The sequence below is a fragment of the Bos javanicus genome, chromosome 13, assembly GCF_032452875.1.
Source record: "Bos javanicus breed banteng chromosome 13, ARS-OSU_banteng_1.0, whole genome shotgun sequence".
NCBI lineage: Eukaryota > Metazoa > Chordata > Mammalia > Artiodactyla > Bovidae > Bos > Bos javanicus.
In genome coordinates this window covers 26,700,628-26,717,193 of record NC_083880.1, presented here as the reverse complement: position 1 = coordinate 26,717,193, position 16,566 = coordinate 26,700,628, and the positions used below count along the sequence as shown (strand labels likewise).

Here is a 16,566-nt window from a genome sequence, read left to right as displayed (position 1 = left end):
CCTGAAGCTTCTCTAATTGTCCCCAAAGATCCTTTAGAGCTGTTTTTCTGTTTTGTTTTTTATTTTAAAGCCAAGATCCTATCAAGGTTGATCTACTGTACTTTCTGGTTTATCCCTTTAATCTTCCTTAGTTTAGAAATATGCCACCTTGGAGTTGCCTGTCAGCATGGTTAAATCAGTATACTTTCTCTCTAGAGCCCAGCTCCTCATATATGAACATAAGGATGTTCTATCTGTATCTTACACACCCCTGCATTCATTGCATCTCCTTCCTCTAGCACCCAGTGTGGGTGCCTAAAGTCAACTCTAAACACACAAATGCCTGTGCTCAAATTTCAATTCCATTACTTATTATCTAGGTGACTATATGCAGTATGAAACTTTGGAGGCTTAGCCTCCTCACCTATAAAAAAGGACAGTGAGAGTAACTCCCCCATCCCAACCCCCGCCCTGCCCCAGCTCCTGGGAAGAGTAAATGAGATCAGAGCAAAGACAAGACAAGAGCGCAACGAGCACTCCAGTGATGCGGACTTCCAGCTTTTAGTCTAGTGAACGCTGACTCCACACCCTTAGATGCCACTGGAATGTCAGGATAGAACAGGCTCACAGCAAATGCGTGTCCGCTGCTGGGGGAGGGGAGGACACACTGGAGAGGAGGCAGACTGGCCTGTCAAAATGGGAAGCAGCTAAGTCAGTGAGAAGCCAACTGAGCTGGGATTGAAAGCGCTTGGATTTTAGTTCACACACGCTATTTGGGACTTTGGGCACATCCTTTAATCTCTTGGGCACTTGGTGTACTCCCGTACAGAGCTCTGTGGTTGGACCAGAGCATCTCTAAGCTCCAACCTGTTAACAGTTCTCGGCTCTGAGATGGAAGAATACCTCTTCTTTTGGAGACAAGGGGCAGAAATCATAGTTCAGGTTGGTTCTGGACAAGCAAATAAAGAGAATGACGGCCACCATTTATTGAACAACTCCCCGGCACCATGTCTGGCATTAATCACATCCGCATTCATCATTTCATTTCATCTCTCCAACAACAGGGAGAAGCAATTAGTAAATCCTTTTGCAGATGTGGAAACGGAAGCTTAGAGAGGCCCAGTAACACGAGCAAGGTTACTCAGTAACTCATTGGAAAAGACTCTGATGCTGGGAGGGATTGGGGGCAAGAGGAGAAGGGGACGACAGAGGATGAGATGGCTGGATGGCATCACTGACTTGATGGACGTGAGTCTGAGTGAACTCCGGGAGATGGTGATGGACAGGGAGGCCTGGCGTGCTGCGATCCATGGGGTTGCAAAGAGTCAGACACGACTGAGCGACTGAACTGAACTGAACTGAACTGAAGTAGCAGAATTGGGACCCAAATCTAAGACTCTAAAGCCTCTTCTTTTAACCACACGTCACACTGTCAAAGAGGTGGGTGAGGCGTCTGAGTGCCCTGGGCCAACAGGATGTTCAGTTAGAATGTTGGAAAAACAGCTTTATATTGCCTGGTGTTGTTCCCGTTTTTCATATACCACATGTCCACCTTATTATGTGCCCTCAATTTCAAAACTTTACTAAGAATTTTTTGGGGAAAGAAAAAAAGATTCCCCAAATTCTAAGTAAGCTACAAATGGTTTAAGTTAAATATCAAAGCTGGTGGCAAAGTGAAAATCATATCCAAAATACACATTTCTGTATGAAATTTTCTCCCCAATATTTTTTTTTGGTCTGACATCATCAATTCTGAGAAATTACATAGCATCATTGAGAAACCAATAAGTAAATAAAATCACATTGGTTAGAGCGTAAACATAGGTTGTGGCTACTATTGAAGACAGGTACTGCTTACAGTTAGTATGACCATATCATTTATCATCGAAATAGAGGTATTTTAAAAGGAGATTCTATTGATGATTACACCAAGAAAACAAGTAAACACTGAGATTGTGCAGAAAAACTGGGATATCTGATTACCTACCATAATCCTTGATTTTACTTTTAAACAACGTATCAATCACAAGACGCAATATTCAGTAAGGACACTGTCATTAAGCTAGCAAGCTTAATCGCTTCAGTCATATTCAACTCTTTGTGATCGCATGGACTGTAGCCTGATTAGTCCATACATAAATGAAAGTGCTCTAGAAATGGAATGGTGAGTATAACATCCAAAATGCTGTACTTTTAACATATATTTATTACCTTTCATCAGCTTTGAAACATTGGTTCTGGAGTTCTTGCTGTTGTCTTCGTTCTCTTAAACTAGGGTTGTGGTCCTTTGGTCCAGGATGACTGGGCAAAAACTCCTTATAATAGAAATCCTCCAGATCTAATAATTTCCCCTGACTGCAAATGACCAAACACACCATAGAATCAGGCTGTCTACTCACCGAAACTTGTAAGACACTCGGTTTCTTCATTTAAAGCATTAATATTTACAGTAATTGAGTCCCACATGCATGCTAATAGGAATGCGAGCAGTCTTGCGATGTGCAAAAAACAGTACATACCATAAGTTAAAAAGAAAAACCACTCACCTCTGACCTTTAGGAGAGTATTTAGCTGCTCGAAATGCTTTTCCAACTTCTACCACATCCAACTTGGCACAAAACTAGCAGCTACTAGATAGTTGGTGATTATAAATACTCATTTGGCCACAGCTCACAAGTGACCCTTGGGCCACTATGAGGAAAGCTGACCTTTATGTCCCGGCACAACCATTTCCCAAATTTATCCATCAGCCCATAGATGCACACAGGGCATCATGATCTTACCTGACTTCCTTCACAGGCAACCCCTGTCCTTCCCTATTGCCTGCTCTTTGGGGGGTTAATTTCTGTACTAGATTTTAATTCCTGCATGTGACACACAGGCAGGGGTGTGTCCCCAACCATTCTCATTCGTGGATCTACTCAAGCTATGCTTCTGGTTCCCAGGTGCTCTGTGATCTGATGGGACTTCATCCGAGGTCAAGAGGTAACGGTCTGGAAAACTACCAGGTGTTACAGTCCTTTGGGGAAAAGCTCTTTTCAAGTTAAGATAACCAATTTGCAAACACATTTTCAGAATGCCACCAATTCATAAATAGGGAACTCTGTGTCCACTCATGCTTCTCAGAAGAACTCTCAATTGTTTTGAGCACTGTCTGGAAATTAGTTGATTGAAATAGTGGGATGATATTAAAAGCATGGACTGAAATGTTACAGGGAAAGGGAAATAGTTTGAATTGAAGTGGCCCACACACACAGGTGTCAGAAACCTCATCTTCCTGACAAATCCATACCATTATATTAATAAAATGTAAGATTTAGCTCGTGTTGAAGAACAAAGAAGTACAAAGGAGTCTGGGGAAAGAAAGCTCATGAACATGAGCATGTTCAAATAGCTCAATCAAAACCATATTAATGGGACAAGAAAGGACAATTCTGTATTGGATGGTACAATTTATTCAAAACTGTCTTGAGTCCGCAGTATATATACCATGCACTGCGTTTCTGCTTGTGATCAGTCCCTAAGTTGTGTCTGAGTCTTTGCGACCCCATGGACTGTAGTCCGCCAGGCTCCTCTGTCCATGAGATTTCCCAGGTAAGAATATTGGAGTGGGTTGCCATTCCCTTTTCCAGGGGGGTCTTTCCCAACCCAGGGATCAAATCTGTGCCTCTTGCATTGGTAGATGGATGAGCCACCTACTGGGTTTAGCTCAATATATATTTCCAATAGGCAAGATCTTATAGATTACATATAAACTCCATATTTTAAAATTTATTGACAGCACACCACTTTCCAAATCTATGCATATAAAATAGGTGGCCTTTAAACATAATTTGAACATATAGATTTATATTTTGGTTTGATGAGTTATTAAAATTTAAAAACAATAATTACCTATCTTTCCTTGGTCTTCGTTTTTCTTCTTGGATTGATTTCTAAAGGGAATAGAATAATTAAAAATAATCTATATAATATTATGATCTTAATATAATTAATGGATATATTACTATAGTATTAACATATAAAATTATATTTCACTGGGTTTTAGCTCAATATATTTGAACTTTTATATTTACATGTTGAAAAGAGTATATATGTCTTTTAGGCTAAGGAAACAAATACTGCAAACAAGCTGAAGATATTATAATTGTGGAAACACTAATGCAAGCATCAAGTTGACTGACACCCTAAAAATGCAAGATAATAAAAATGGCAATTATTAATAATAATGGTTTGTCAATATGAAGGGTTTTCCCATTATCTTTATAGATACACTGAATCACCTTTTTCTCATCGTTTATCATTTTAATACCCTAAAATGTTAGATGAGTCAAAAAGTTCATAGTTTGCTTTCTTCTTATTGGTTGGTATTATAGCCAGTGGATGAGGTAGAAGTGAATGCTTACCTGCATCAAGTCTGGGAGTGGATCATTCTGAAAATAACAATGTAAGGGGCAGGATACCAAAGACATTCCTGTCCTCCTTAACATTTCCTGTTAACTTCATGTTCCTGACCCAGAGCCCTAGGCTAGGAGATGCTTACAAACAATGATGTACCAGCTGAGGTACAACGGCCCCCAGCAGTTCAGCTAATGATCCCCTGGGACCAGGGTGGTGTTCCTGCTTTAATCTGAGAGGTCCTGCCTCCTTGATCCATTATCTGAAAAAGTGTCTCTCTTATTCTTGATAACAATTTTCTATAATCTGAAGAGATGCTGAATGATGCTGAGTAACAGAGATCCTCTTTCTACAGCCAAGAATCAAATACTGCTCTGCCCTGGCAAGGACCACATTTTCTTCTGGATCAGTATTTCTGTCTGGGAGATGCTATGTACAAGTTGGTTCTCAATTACTGAATTCTTAAAGGAAGAAATATTGTCTGCACTTTTTTTTCACTCTCATCTGTGCTAGAATACTCTTATGAAATGTAATTCTGTGGTATATTTTTCCCAAAATTATTTAAAATGGCTTATAATAGAAGCAATTATGTAGTCAAAGGAATAAAATAGGAGCTGTAAATAAGGAACAAAGGCAGAGAAATATGAACTTTAAGACAGAGCTTTACATTTAATTGTCTCTTAGTTTCCTAGGCTCTAGGGCTAAAGTTAGGGATGTATGTGATGGCATTCTTCATCATGAAGAAGGATACTGTATGACCTAGAAGAGGATTTAATATGCATTTTATCACTGAGGGCTTTATATTAGGGGCACTTACACACTCATCTCAGAGATATTGCAGGTTTGGTTCCTGGCCACTGCAATAAAGCGAGTATCACAATAAAGCATGTCACACAATTTTTTTTTTTTTTTGGTTTCCTGGTGCATAAAAGTTACATTTACATGGGACTTCTCTGGCAGTACGGTGGTTAAGACTCTGCACTTTCAATGCAAGAGTGAGATCCCTGGTTGGGGAACTAAGATCCCACATGCTGTGTGGTATGGCCAGTTTATGCTATGCGCATGAGTGCTAAGTCGCTTCAGTCGTGCCGGACTCCATGCGACCCCGTGAACTGTAGTCTTCCAGGCTCCTCTGTCCACGGGGATTCTCCAGGCAAGATACTGGAGTGGGTTGCCATCCCTCATTCCAAGGGATCTTCTCGACCCAGGGATTGAATCCACATCTCTCTTGCATTGGCAGGAGAGTTCTTTACCACTAACACCACCAGGGAAGCCCAGTTTATACTACACTATAGTCTATTATCAGAGAAGGCAATAGTCTATTATAAAGTGCGCAATAGCATTATGCCTAAAAAATGCATACCTTAATTTAAAAATTTAAACATATTTTATTGCTAAAAATGCCATTAAAATGCTGGTAGAGGGTCCGAAATATTTCAAAAATTACCAAAATGGGACACAGAGACAGGAAGTGAGCAAACTGTGTTGGGGAAATGGTGCAAATAGACTTTCTGAATGGTTTCCACAAAACTTCCAACTTGTTAAAAAAAAAAAAAAAGCAGTACCCGTGAAGCACAATAAAATGAGGCATGTTTGAATTGCTAAGACCAATGATGTCTTGAATTAGGCTTTTTAAATTATATTTTAATTTTTATTTATTATTTATATTTTGGTCACACTGCATGACCCACAGTATCTTAGCTCCCTGACCACAGATTGAACCCATGCTCCCTGCATTAGAAGTATGGCATGTTAACTACTGGACCACAGGAAGTCCTCAATTAAAGTTTTGATATGACAAATTGCAAACCTGAAATTTAAAATGCAAATAAAGAACCAAATGTCCTGTGGCAGGTTCTTGCCAAACCGGAGTAAAGAAGAAAGACAAGGAAACAGAGATGACTTAAGTATGAGATCTGGTGAGGATGTATTCTGAGGAAGCTTTTGAAAGAACAGAGGTCTGAGTTCAGCAGACTCTGAAGAAACCCTTCCTCGGTCACTGACTCTTATACCTTCTCCTTCCCGTGTAACATAAAGAAATTTGCTTTATGGTAAAACTTGAAAATTCGCCTCCATTACAATATGATGGACACACTCTTACTTTTCTTTTGGAAATACATGAATGCATTATGTACTCAGAGGTCTTCACAAAGATTAAGACAGTAGCCAAAATGCAGACATTAAAATAAGCGACCTGGGAGTGATCAAACCACCTGCTGCTATGTTCGGGGAAGACTCCAGAAAAATAATGGGACCAGAAGGGGCCTGTGATGGGACTGTGTCCATCACTCACTTTTTGAGGAAGCTGTTGGCCCTGAGTCATTTTGCTGATGGCTGCACAATTTCTGGACGTTACAGCAGACACCAGACCCCGTGACAACAGAGCAAAGTATTCAGCTAACATTATCTCCTCAAAGCCACGATTCTCAGCCTCAGTTTACTCTTATTTTGGACAGGACAACAGCAACATTTCCCAGATGTAGCAGGTTAAGAGAATCCCATCACAGAAGAGAGCTGGTATTGGTATGAAGGCAGCTAGAATGACCACAGTCAATGGCGATATCCAAGGAGAAAAAAAGCTGTATCAATCGTCGAGACACCTGTCAGCACAGCTGCTCATGTCAAGCATGCACGAGGGGTGTCATGTCCACAGTCTGGCAGCGCTGAGAATCTTGTCTAAATATGTCCTGTTTTTTTTTAGCAAATAGGCTCATGATGAGCAACAACAGGGCTATAAGAAGAAGCAAAGTCTCTGTCTTCCTGGAGCTTCTAGTCCACAGGGGAGAGTCAGACAGGAAACACGCAGATACATATTTATACCTGCTATGAAGAAATATGAAGCTGGGCCAGGCAAATACAGAAGCAGCTGCTGCTTTAGATACGATTGTCAGGCAGCTTCTTTGATAAGCACAGATGTGAATAAAGTACAAACATTTTTGCTGACTACAGTGGTCTGGGTCATGAAGAGAAGGCTTAAAATATGCAGCATATTTTAGAATGATGTTTATGAAAACCATTTAAAAGTACAGAATGTGTTTTAATGTTTAAAGGGGATGGGGCTCCATCACAGCTTAAATTTCACTTAATGTGTAACCTCCCCCAATCCAGGTAAGGGCCAGATAAATATGAACCCATGGTGTGTTTTTACTTATAATAATATACTAGTTTTCTATGTTTTATGTTTCACTGCAGCCACAGATTTCAAGAGACAGGGCTATAAAACAGATTCCAGTCACTGATAATTTAAGATGTATGAAAACACTTTATATTAATTTTAAAAATAATAGTATGATGACAAAGTAATAATCTTCTTGGGAGTTGGGACTCACTTGTGAATCAGCTATATATATTTAATTTGTATACTGATTTACAACATTGAAAATCAACTATATTTCAATTAAAAGTTGTATTTTGAAAATAAATGAAAAAATAAAGTAAAATTGTGGTGATGGTTGTACAACTCTGCATTTACACTGAAAAACATTTAATTGTATACCTTAGATGGGTGAATTGTATGGCATGTGACTTACATCTCAATAAAACTCTGTGCCTGCATATGCATGTGTGTGTGTGTGGACCTATAGTATATAGGTCTCTATGTGTATATGTGTATCCATAGTATGTAGGTGTGTGTATGCACACACACACACACACATATACATGTGTGGATGCCTTTGTCCATCACATAGAATACGTAAAATGAACACTAGGCATTTTGATATTTGAGTTTGGAGAGAGGGGGAGGTCTGAGCCAGAGACCACGATTCAGGAATTGGTAGAAACTGAGGTCATGGCAGCTGATGAGAATGTCTGAAGGTAATGGGATGATAAGAGAATCTAAGATTGAATCCTAGGCAACACCAAGGGGAACAGGACCCTTCCAAAGAAACTGGAGAGAAACCACCAGAGAGAAGGAAGAGGACTAGGAGACGGCTGATCTGGAAGTCAAGCTTCATTTGATGCTGGGGAGATAGGAGAAAATTCCAACTCATGGGAAACCTTCTCTGGGTTCTTTGGGACATGGAGAATCGTTGCTCTCTCAACCATGCAGGTGGAAGGGGATAAGTATTCCAAATAGAAGGACCAGCAGAAGCAAAAGACTTAGGGGCATGGGAGGCTGTGCACCGGCAGAGATGCCAGTAGGTAACTCTGGTCAGTGGGGCTGGGAGGAAGAGCTGTCCCTGGTCCAACAAGGAAGGCGTATGGATTTGATGCAGGAGTGGCCAAGCTATTAAACGCACTACGAAGGGCGAGACGGACTACAGAAGCGGAGATTTGAAGCAATTAGGTAGGGTCTGAACTATCCAGGTGAGGAATGAGATAGTCTGGAATAAAGTAGTTGCCAAGGTAGTCAGAGGAGGAAGATGAATCAGAGCCAGCCTTTGTGGGGAGAAGACACGCTTTTGAGTGACTGATCTGATGTTGGGTTTGAGACAGCAGGCAAGACTCAGGCTGTCTCCCACTTTCCTGGTGTAGGTAACCAGGTGGATGACGGTGGATTAATGGAAGAACAGGAACCTGAGAGGGAGGACAGGCCGGCGAGGGTGATGCCAAGAGCTCCCAGGCTGCTCACTATGACTGAACAGATGTGGAGTCAGAAGACCTGAGGACACCAAATGGCCCTCAGGGCTCAGAAGTGCTTCATCCATGTCTCAGAATCCTGATTCGGGAGACAGGGATGTCACCTTTCAGGCTCTTTCTAGAATTCGATCTCACAATGCTCGTGAACACAGGTCACTCTGAACCTAGAATTTAAAAGGTCCTTGATAAGTATCTCCTTCTCCCTCTCCCTTCCTTGGAGACTCACCCTTTCACACTAAGGTCCCTCTCTGGAGAGCTCCTGCTGTGATGCCCTTCTCTATCTGAGTTGATATTTGCATATAGGTTCAGATTCAAGGACTAGCTGAGAAAACTCTTGGGAGGCCATAGGCCTGTGGGGGAGGGGTGGACCCTGAGGAAGAGAGGCTAGAGAACAGGCAAGTGTCCAGGTCATCAGTCAGGGAGGGGCCAGGAAGGAGAAGCCAACGAGTGCCTCCTTCAAAGAGCCCTCCCTCTTGACGGGACTGTGTGGTCAGTTTCCTTACTGGCCATTAGAGGAGACACTACAGCTCCCATTTGATAAAAGATCAAGCCAGTAGTGGCTCAAAAGGTAAAGAATCTGCCTGTAATGCAGGAGACACAGGTTCAATCCCTGGGTGGGGAAGATGCTCTGGAGAAGGGAATGGCTACCCACTTCAGTCTTCTTGCCTGGAGCATTCCAAGGACAAAGGAGCCTGGCAGGCTACAGTCCATGAGGTCGCAAAGAGGTGGACGTGAACGACTAAGCACCTAAGGCTACAGTCCACGAGGTCGCAAAGAGGTGGACGCGAACGACTAAGCACCTAAGGCTACAGTCCACGAGGTCGCAAAGAGATGGACGCGAACGACTAAGCACCTAAGGCTACAGTCCACGAGGTCGCAAAGAGGTGGACGCGAACGACTAAGCACCTAAGGCTACAGTCCACGAGGTCGCAAAGAGGTGGACGCGAACGACTAAGCACCTAAGGCTACAGTCCACGAGGTCGCAAAGAGGTGGACGCGAACGACTAAGCACCCAACACACACACTTACATGAAGCAGAGAATAGTATGTGGAGTCTTCAGAGTTATTTAGTGTTTTGGGTTTTTGGGGCCGCCTTGGGGGTCTCAATATTTTTGGCTCCTCTCCTTTTGAGATACCTACAAGAAAGGTGATCATAAATAAGGACTCCAATACCAAAGGTATTATTAAGCAAGGTTTTCCTTTAGGGTTAAAGAACAAATTATATACATACAACTGGGGCTAAAACTGGAAGAAAGAAGAAATTCCTTTGTTGTTCCCACCAACCCGTATCATAATCCTCACCACATGCTTCCCTCCAATTGTCTGATGGTCTAGAACCATGAGAAATAAGGGGAAGAGGAAGAAAAGAATTGCACAGTTTGGTAACATGGAATAGCAGCTCAGAGGATGAGTGGGCAGGAAGGAGAAAAACTGCCATAAAATCTTAGAAAAGGAGGATAATGCTCACAGAATCCCCTGTTGCTGGCCTTATACAGTGACCCACCTATCCATCCATTCATCTACCCATCCACCCATCCATCCATCCACACACTGCATGATCCTCAGTCTAAAGCACCACTTCATATTATGGCCCAAACCAAGGGACTGCTAGTCTGCAGGCAGGCCTCTTTTCTAAAAGTCTAACCTAGTCTTTCACCAATATTTAGAATCTAAACTATTAGGATGTTCAGATTGGACTTTGAAAATGCTGGCAAAGAAAGAATCAAGTTTGTCCTCCTTCCCTTGCTCTTTCACAGAGCCAAGTTCTCAAATCTGTAGCAACATCATCAGATGTTGCTGATGATCTTCACACTTGGCAGTCAGTGCTCCACACTTGGCAGTCAGTGCTCCTTACAAATGGCTTTTTATGCACAGAGCTAATAGGCCTCTTGGGGCTTCCCTGGTGGCTCAGATGGTAAAGAATCTGCCTATAATGTTGAAGGCCTGGGTTTGATCCCTAGGTTGGGAAGATCCCCTACAGAAGAGAATGGCTACCCACTCCAGTATTCTTGCCTGGAGAATCCCATGGACAGAGGAGCCTGGTGGGCTACAGTCCATGGGGTTGCAAAGAGTTGGACAGGACCGAGTGACTAAAAATAGGCCTCTAACAAAGAATTTCTATTTTTCATGATTCTTGATCTCCATCCCTGAGCACATCTGTGCAGGAATGTCTGCACAAAAAATATTTCAAAGTTGGGCAAGGAGTGGGGTACGGGTGCTTAGTGGGGAATGGCCTATATTCAACAGATATCTGAGCACACATTTTCTAGTGGGACTTTAAGGGCATCAGTAGATCATTACTGCATATAGTAATGGGGCAACAATAATTCCTAATCCTCAGAGGTAGAAATACACAGAGAAACCGAATTGTTCCAAATCTTTCTAATCAAATCAAGTCAAATCTAATCAAATCAAAGAATATCTCATACTTATATGTGTAAGCAGCCATGACTGCCAGCATAAAACAACTCTAACCAGGATGGAGACTCACAGATGGCTAACTTCCTAGTCCCAGCCCCAGCCCACTGTGTGAATAAACTTATCACAAGAGCATTCACATCCTAATGTTATCCACCTCGTTCATTTTTAAATGTATGGGAAATTGCTGGATGACAAAGATCAGCTAGTTGGGAGTATGTCATCGTGGTGTAAGGCGTGGAACAACGTGGACCAGAGAAAAGCAGGACAATCATTCACTACTGTTATTTTTGGAATAAAACAAAAGAAAACGAGATCTTGATACATGAGATCACATTTATAGACACCAGAGAGAAAATTTTAAAAGTAATGAATTCAAAAGAATCCTGGAATGTATGGGATGGTCACATTTACATAAAATTATAAACATGCATGAGGGAATGTGCATATTACAGATATAACCTCAAGAGGTGTTGAATTTTCAGAACTTCTGATTAATTCTTATATCTTGCAGAATTAACTTTTTTCTTCACCAAGATAATGTGAAGCTTGGGCTGAATAATCTTAAGAGGTGTCTCCCCTTCAGCTATGACCATATAATGTGGGCAGCCAGTAGGTGAAAACTATTGAGGAATGTACTCAATAGAGTATGATCATTCAGATTAAACCTCCCCAGAATATTTCATATTTTTTTGCCCATAAGGTTATCAGCATACAAATATTTCAGAAAGGCACAAGTTTATTTTGCCTTCTAAATTTTTGTTCCTTTGGGGGTGTACAAACATTGCCTGCCAACATCATCCTAACTCCTTAATTATAAAAGTGACATAAACATTTATAATCACGAATTACCAGCAACACATCAATGTTGTCAGTAGAACAATTAGGTTTGTGACCATTTTGTGTGACGTGCATGATACATATTAGCTCTTAAAGGTTGTTGCTATATTAAATAGCCAGAAGGTAAAACACTTATTTATATTGTAATTCTGCTAATAATTTCATTAAGTGTTTGAGTCTGTCAGGAATGCACATTTAAAAAATAATGAAAGGACAAATCTCAACATTTTGCATTCAGAAGGCAGAAGACAGACTTAAAACTCAATGCCAATATTTGCTCTAGCAAATTAAATTTCAGCATTATTCTCATTTCATGATAATTACACTATTTTACTTAAGTAAACATGCAGAATATAATTTGCCAAAGTATCACAGGTCTAAATCAGATATTAGCAGCATAGAAATGCATTGATGTTACTGTTTCTTCCTTAAGAAATCTGTTTGTCAGTTTTGGTAAATTTCTATTCACAAATGGACAGTCTGTGAACTTGAAGCAATATAAGGACCCAGAGGAAATCTTAGAAGGGAGGAATGCTCGTGGCTATGTGTTAAAGGCAGGATTCACCATAGTTTGGGTTGCAACCTGCCTTCAGTAAGCTGCTCTGTCTGCCTTTCACCTTGTCTGCCCTTCAGCCAGGATAGGTCGCTTGGAGAGAACTGGGTGCAGATTCCAAGCTTGTGTGGATGATTCAGTCCCTCTGTGCTCCTCTCTGCCTTGCACTGCCTCAGGCTCTGAGTCCCCAGAGATATTTTCACTTCTCATGCTCGTTATAGATCCGACCACTTGTTTTCCTTCCTTCCTTCTTTGGTGTTTTCCTGAGGTGATGCGTTACAAAGGCAGGTGCCTCTGCTCAAAGTATCCAGAGCACTTCAGGTGTGCCTTAGTGTTCAGTGGATCTGTCTCCAAGCTCCCTGTGACCTCCTCAGAAGGCAGCTGCCAGCCCCACCCCCATTTGAACCTGCTCAACAATTACTTTGGCTCTTCCTTTTCTTTTTTCTTTTTTTCCCCTTTGATGTGGACCCTTTAAAAAGTCTTCTGAATTTGTTACAATATTGCTCCTGCTTTATGTTTTGGTTTTTTGGCTACAAGGCATATGAGACCTTGACTTCCCAATCAGGGATCGAATTTGCCACCCTCTGCATGGGGAGGCGAAGCCTTAATCACTGGACTGCCAGCCCATCAGCTGACCACCGAAGCCCTAGAGCCAAGTCAGATCTGTCCTCCTATAGCTCATGGGCTTTGAGCTCTCTGTCCCCTCAGATTTGAGAACTCTGCATCAGGACCTCAAAAAGTGAGCATTTAGCTTTTCAGTTACAGTCTTAGGTTTGGGGAAGAGGCTGCTCCCAGCCTACCCCTCACATTCTCTTCTAAACTAAGGTCACGGGAGAAACAGAGGAGAATGAAGCAGCTTTGCTGGTGTGGTGAGACCCACAGACGTCCCCTCCGGACCACCATCTGTCTCTTGGAAGTGCTCACTACCTATCGGTCATTTACTCCCATCTCCTCTGTTGGGCAGAGGTCATGAATTAGAATCCTCAGAGGCTCGTTAGTTTTGTTCTGGTCCGTGGAGTTAGGTTCTCCCTCACTTCCAGCCATCCTGCATACATACAGGAGCACACCCCACCAGAAACACAGGGGGAGCGCACACAATGATGCTAAGGGTGGCTGAAGACTGCCACCTGTGATGAGTCTTACGCTGAGCCATGAGCATGCATCCTGTGTATAAACATCCATGGGACTAAGAAGATAGTCACATAACAGAAATACATGCTTTCCTGGCTGAAGAATAAGAAAAACACAGGGGTGGCATTTAAAAGACCCCCAATAACTTCTTGCTTTTTTTTTCAAGATCATATTGGTCTTAATCTACCAGAAAAAAATATTTGAGTATATAGCCTGAGGTGAAAACCTACATTAATTTTTTTTTCCTAAGAGCCAAATTTTAGAAAATTATTTATTGATTGTCAGTCATTTTCTCCAATTGGCCTTTAAAAAAACACAGAATTCAGTTCAGTTCAGTTGTTCAGTCATGTCCGACTCTTTGCGACCCCATGAACCACAGCACTCCAGGCCTCTCTGTCCATCACCAACTCCCGGAGTCCACCCAAACCCATGTCCATTGAGTAGGTGATGCCATCCAACCATCTCATCCTCTGTCGTCCGCTTCTCCTCCGGCCCTCAATCTTTCCCAGCAACAGGGTCTTTTCAAATGAGTCAGTTCTTTGCATCAGGTGGCCAAAGTACTGGAGTTTCAGCTTGAACATCAGTCCTACCAATGAACACCCAGGACTGATCTCCTTTAGGATGGACTGGTTGGATCTCCTTGCAGTCCAAGGGACTCTGAAGAGTCTTCTCCAACACCACACTTCAAAAGCATCAATTCTTCAGTGCTCAGCTTTCTTTATAGCCCAACTCTCACATCCACACATGACCAATGGAAAAACCATAGCCTTGACTAGACAGATCTTTGTTGACAAAGTAATGTCTCTGCTTTTTAATATGCTATCTAGGTTGGTCATAACTTTACTTCCAAGGAGTAAGCGTCTTTTAATTTCATGGCTGCAATCACCATCTGCAGTGATTTTGGAGCCCAAAAAAATAAAGTCTGACACTGTTTCCACTGTTTCCCCATCTATTTGCCATGAAGTGATGGGACCAGATGCCATGATCTTAGTTTTCTGAATGTTGAGCTTTAAGCCAACTTTTCCCCTCTCCTCTTTCACTTTCATTAAGAGGTTCTTTAGTTCTTCTTCACTTTCTGCCATAGGGGGGTGTCATCTGCATATCTGAGGTTATTAATATTTCTCCTGGCAATCCTGATTCCAGCTTGTGCTTCCTCCAGCCCAGCATTTCTCATGAGGTACTCTGCATAGAAGTTAAATAAGCAGGGTGACAATATACAGCCTTGACGTACTCCTTTTCCTATTTGGAAACAGTCTGTTGTTCCATGTCCAGTTCTAACTGTTGCTTCCTGACCTGCATACAGGTTTCTCAAGAGGCAGGTCAGGTCGTCTGGTATTCCCATCTCTTTCAGAATTTTCCACAGTTTATTGTGATCCACACAGTCAAAGGCAAAACACAGAATAGAAGAATACTATCTGGTTTTAAATAAGCAACATTTAGCCTTTCTGGTTTTCCCCACCTCCCCGACCTGCTCATACTTTGTAATAATAGGATAGGTGGTTCCTCTCAAGGTAAGGTGAAACACATCAATATTTTTAAAAACCCATTATCCCTTCTGAGGGCTTGTCTGGTCACAGGCATGACCTTAGGAAATGGCAAGCAAGCTTTTGGTGACACAAGACAGTCTGGCAGCAAAGATGGCCCATTGGAGATGGCATTCTAGTGTTCTCCCACCTGCAGGGGAAGCCCTGTGCAGCCTTCAGGAATGTTACTCAGATTCTTCATTTTATACAGAATGGACTCTGAAGGTCCAAGGTAGGGAGGGATGAAGGGCATCCACCCTACTGCAGAGCAAGCACTTGATCCCCCCTCCACCAGTCTCCTGGCTTCTTGCAGGGGTCCCCAAACTTTTGGGCAGCAGGGACCAGTTTCATGGAAGATGATTTTTCCATGGATGGTGGGGAGAGATGAATGGTTTCAGGATGATTCGAGTGCATTACATTTATTGTGCACTTTATTTCTATTATTATTATTATTACTATTACATCAACTCCACCTCAGATCATCAGGCATTAGAATCTAGAAGCTAGGGACCCCTGCTCCAGAGCTCTGTATTGGATGCTCTTGTTAGTGAACCACTTGACATGGGGGAAGATTAAGTGACTTATTTACAGGATTCTCATTCCAATTCTGCAGTCTTGTATCCCATAGCTAGATTAGCCAGCAGTTTGCCAAGGCTCTTTGAAAAATGATTTTTAAGGGCTGTTTATATTCCATATATGAATGTGTCATTACTTATTAATCATTTTCTTATTGCCTAATTTTATTTTTGGCCATGTACATAATTTTTCTCTTTCAGCTCTGATTAGCTCCTTAGGCTACGTTCTTATAAGTGGGTTTACTGGGAGAATGATAGAAACTATTTCAAAGCTTTTCTTTACATATTGCTAAATCGCTTTCTGAAATGTTGAGTCTTTAGACTCACCATTAGTGCTTAAGGATAATTAAACTAGCCCATTCTCATCACTGTCATATAGTTTTTCATCTCTGCCATCGTGATGAGTAAAAAACAGTACCTTGTTTTAATTTATATTTTTAATTTCTAGAATGATTCTGTATATGCTTGCTTTCCATTTGCGTATGTTCTTCTACAAATAAATCAATGTCTTGTGCCCATTTTTCCATTGAGTTAGTGTTTTTCTTAACAATTTATGAGATCATTCTAC

At 41.7% G+C, this 16,566-nt stretch overlaps 1 protein-coding gene across 5 annotated transcripts in view; it reads right to left on the bottom strand.

The window, feature by feature from the left end:
- The window catches only part of MYO3A (myosin IIIA), a 174,406-nt gene that overhangs the window by 3,967 nt on the left and 153,873 nt on the right, over positions 1 to 16,566 (bottom strand). For 2 of the 5 annotated variants that reach the window (XM_061436041.1, XM_061436040.1), the window contains exons 32-34: positions 9,988 to 10,094; positions 3,874 to 3,914; positions 2,191 to 2,334 (exon numbers count right to left, since the gene is read on the bottom strand). In XM_061436041.1, the coding sequence (XP_061292025.1) occupies positions 2,191 to 2,334; positions 3,874 to 3,914; positions 9,988 to 10,094 (292 nt within the window). Of the gene's footprint in view, positions 1 to 2,190; positions 2,335 to 3,873; positions 3,915 to 9,987; positions 10,095 to 16,566 lie in introns of those variants that run through there. The other 3 variants (XM_061436042.1, XM_061436043.1, XM_061436044.1) reach the window with 3 other exon arrangements.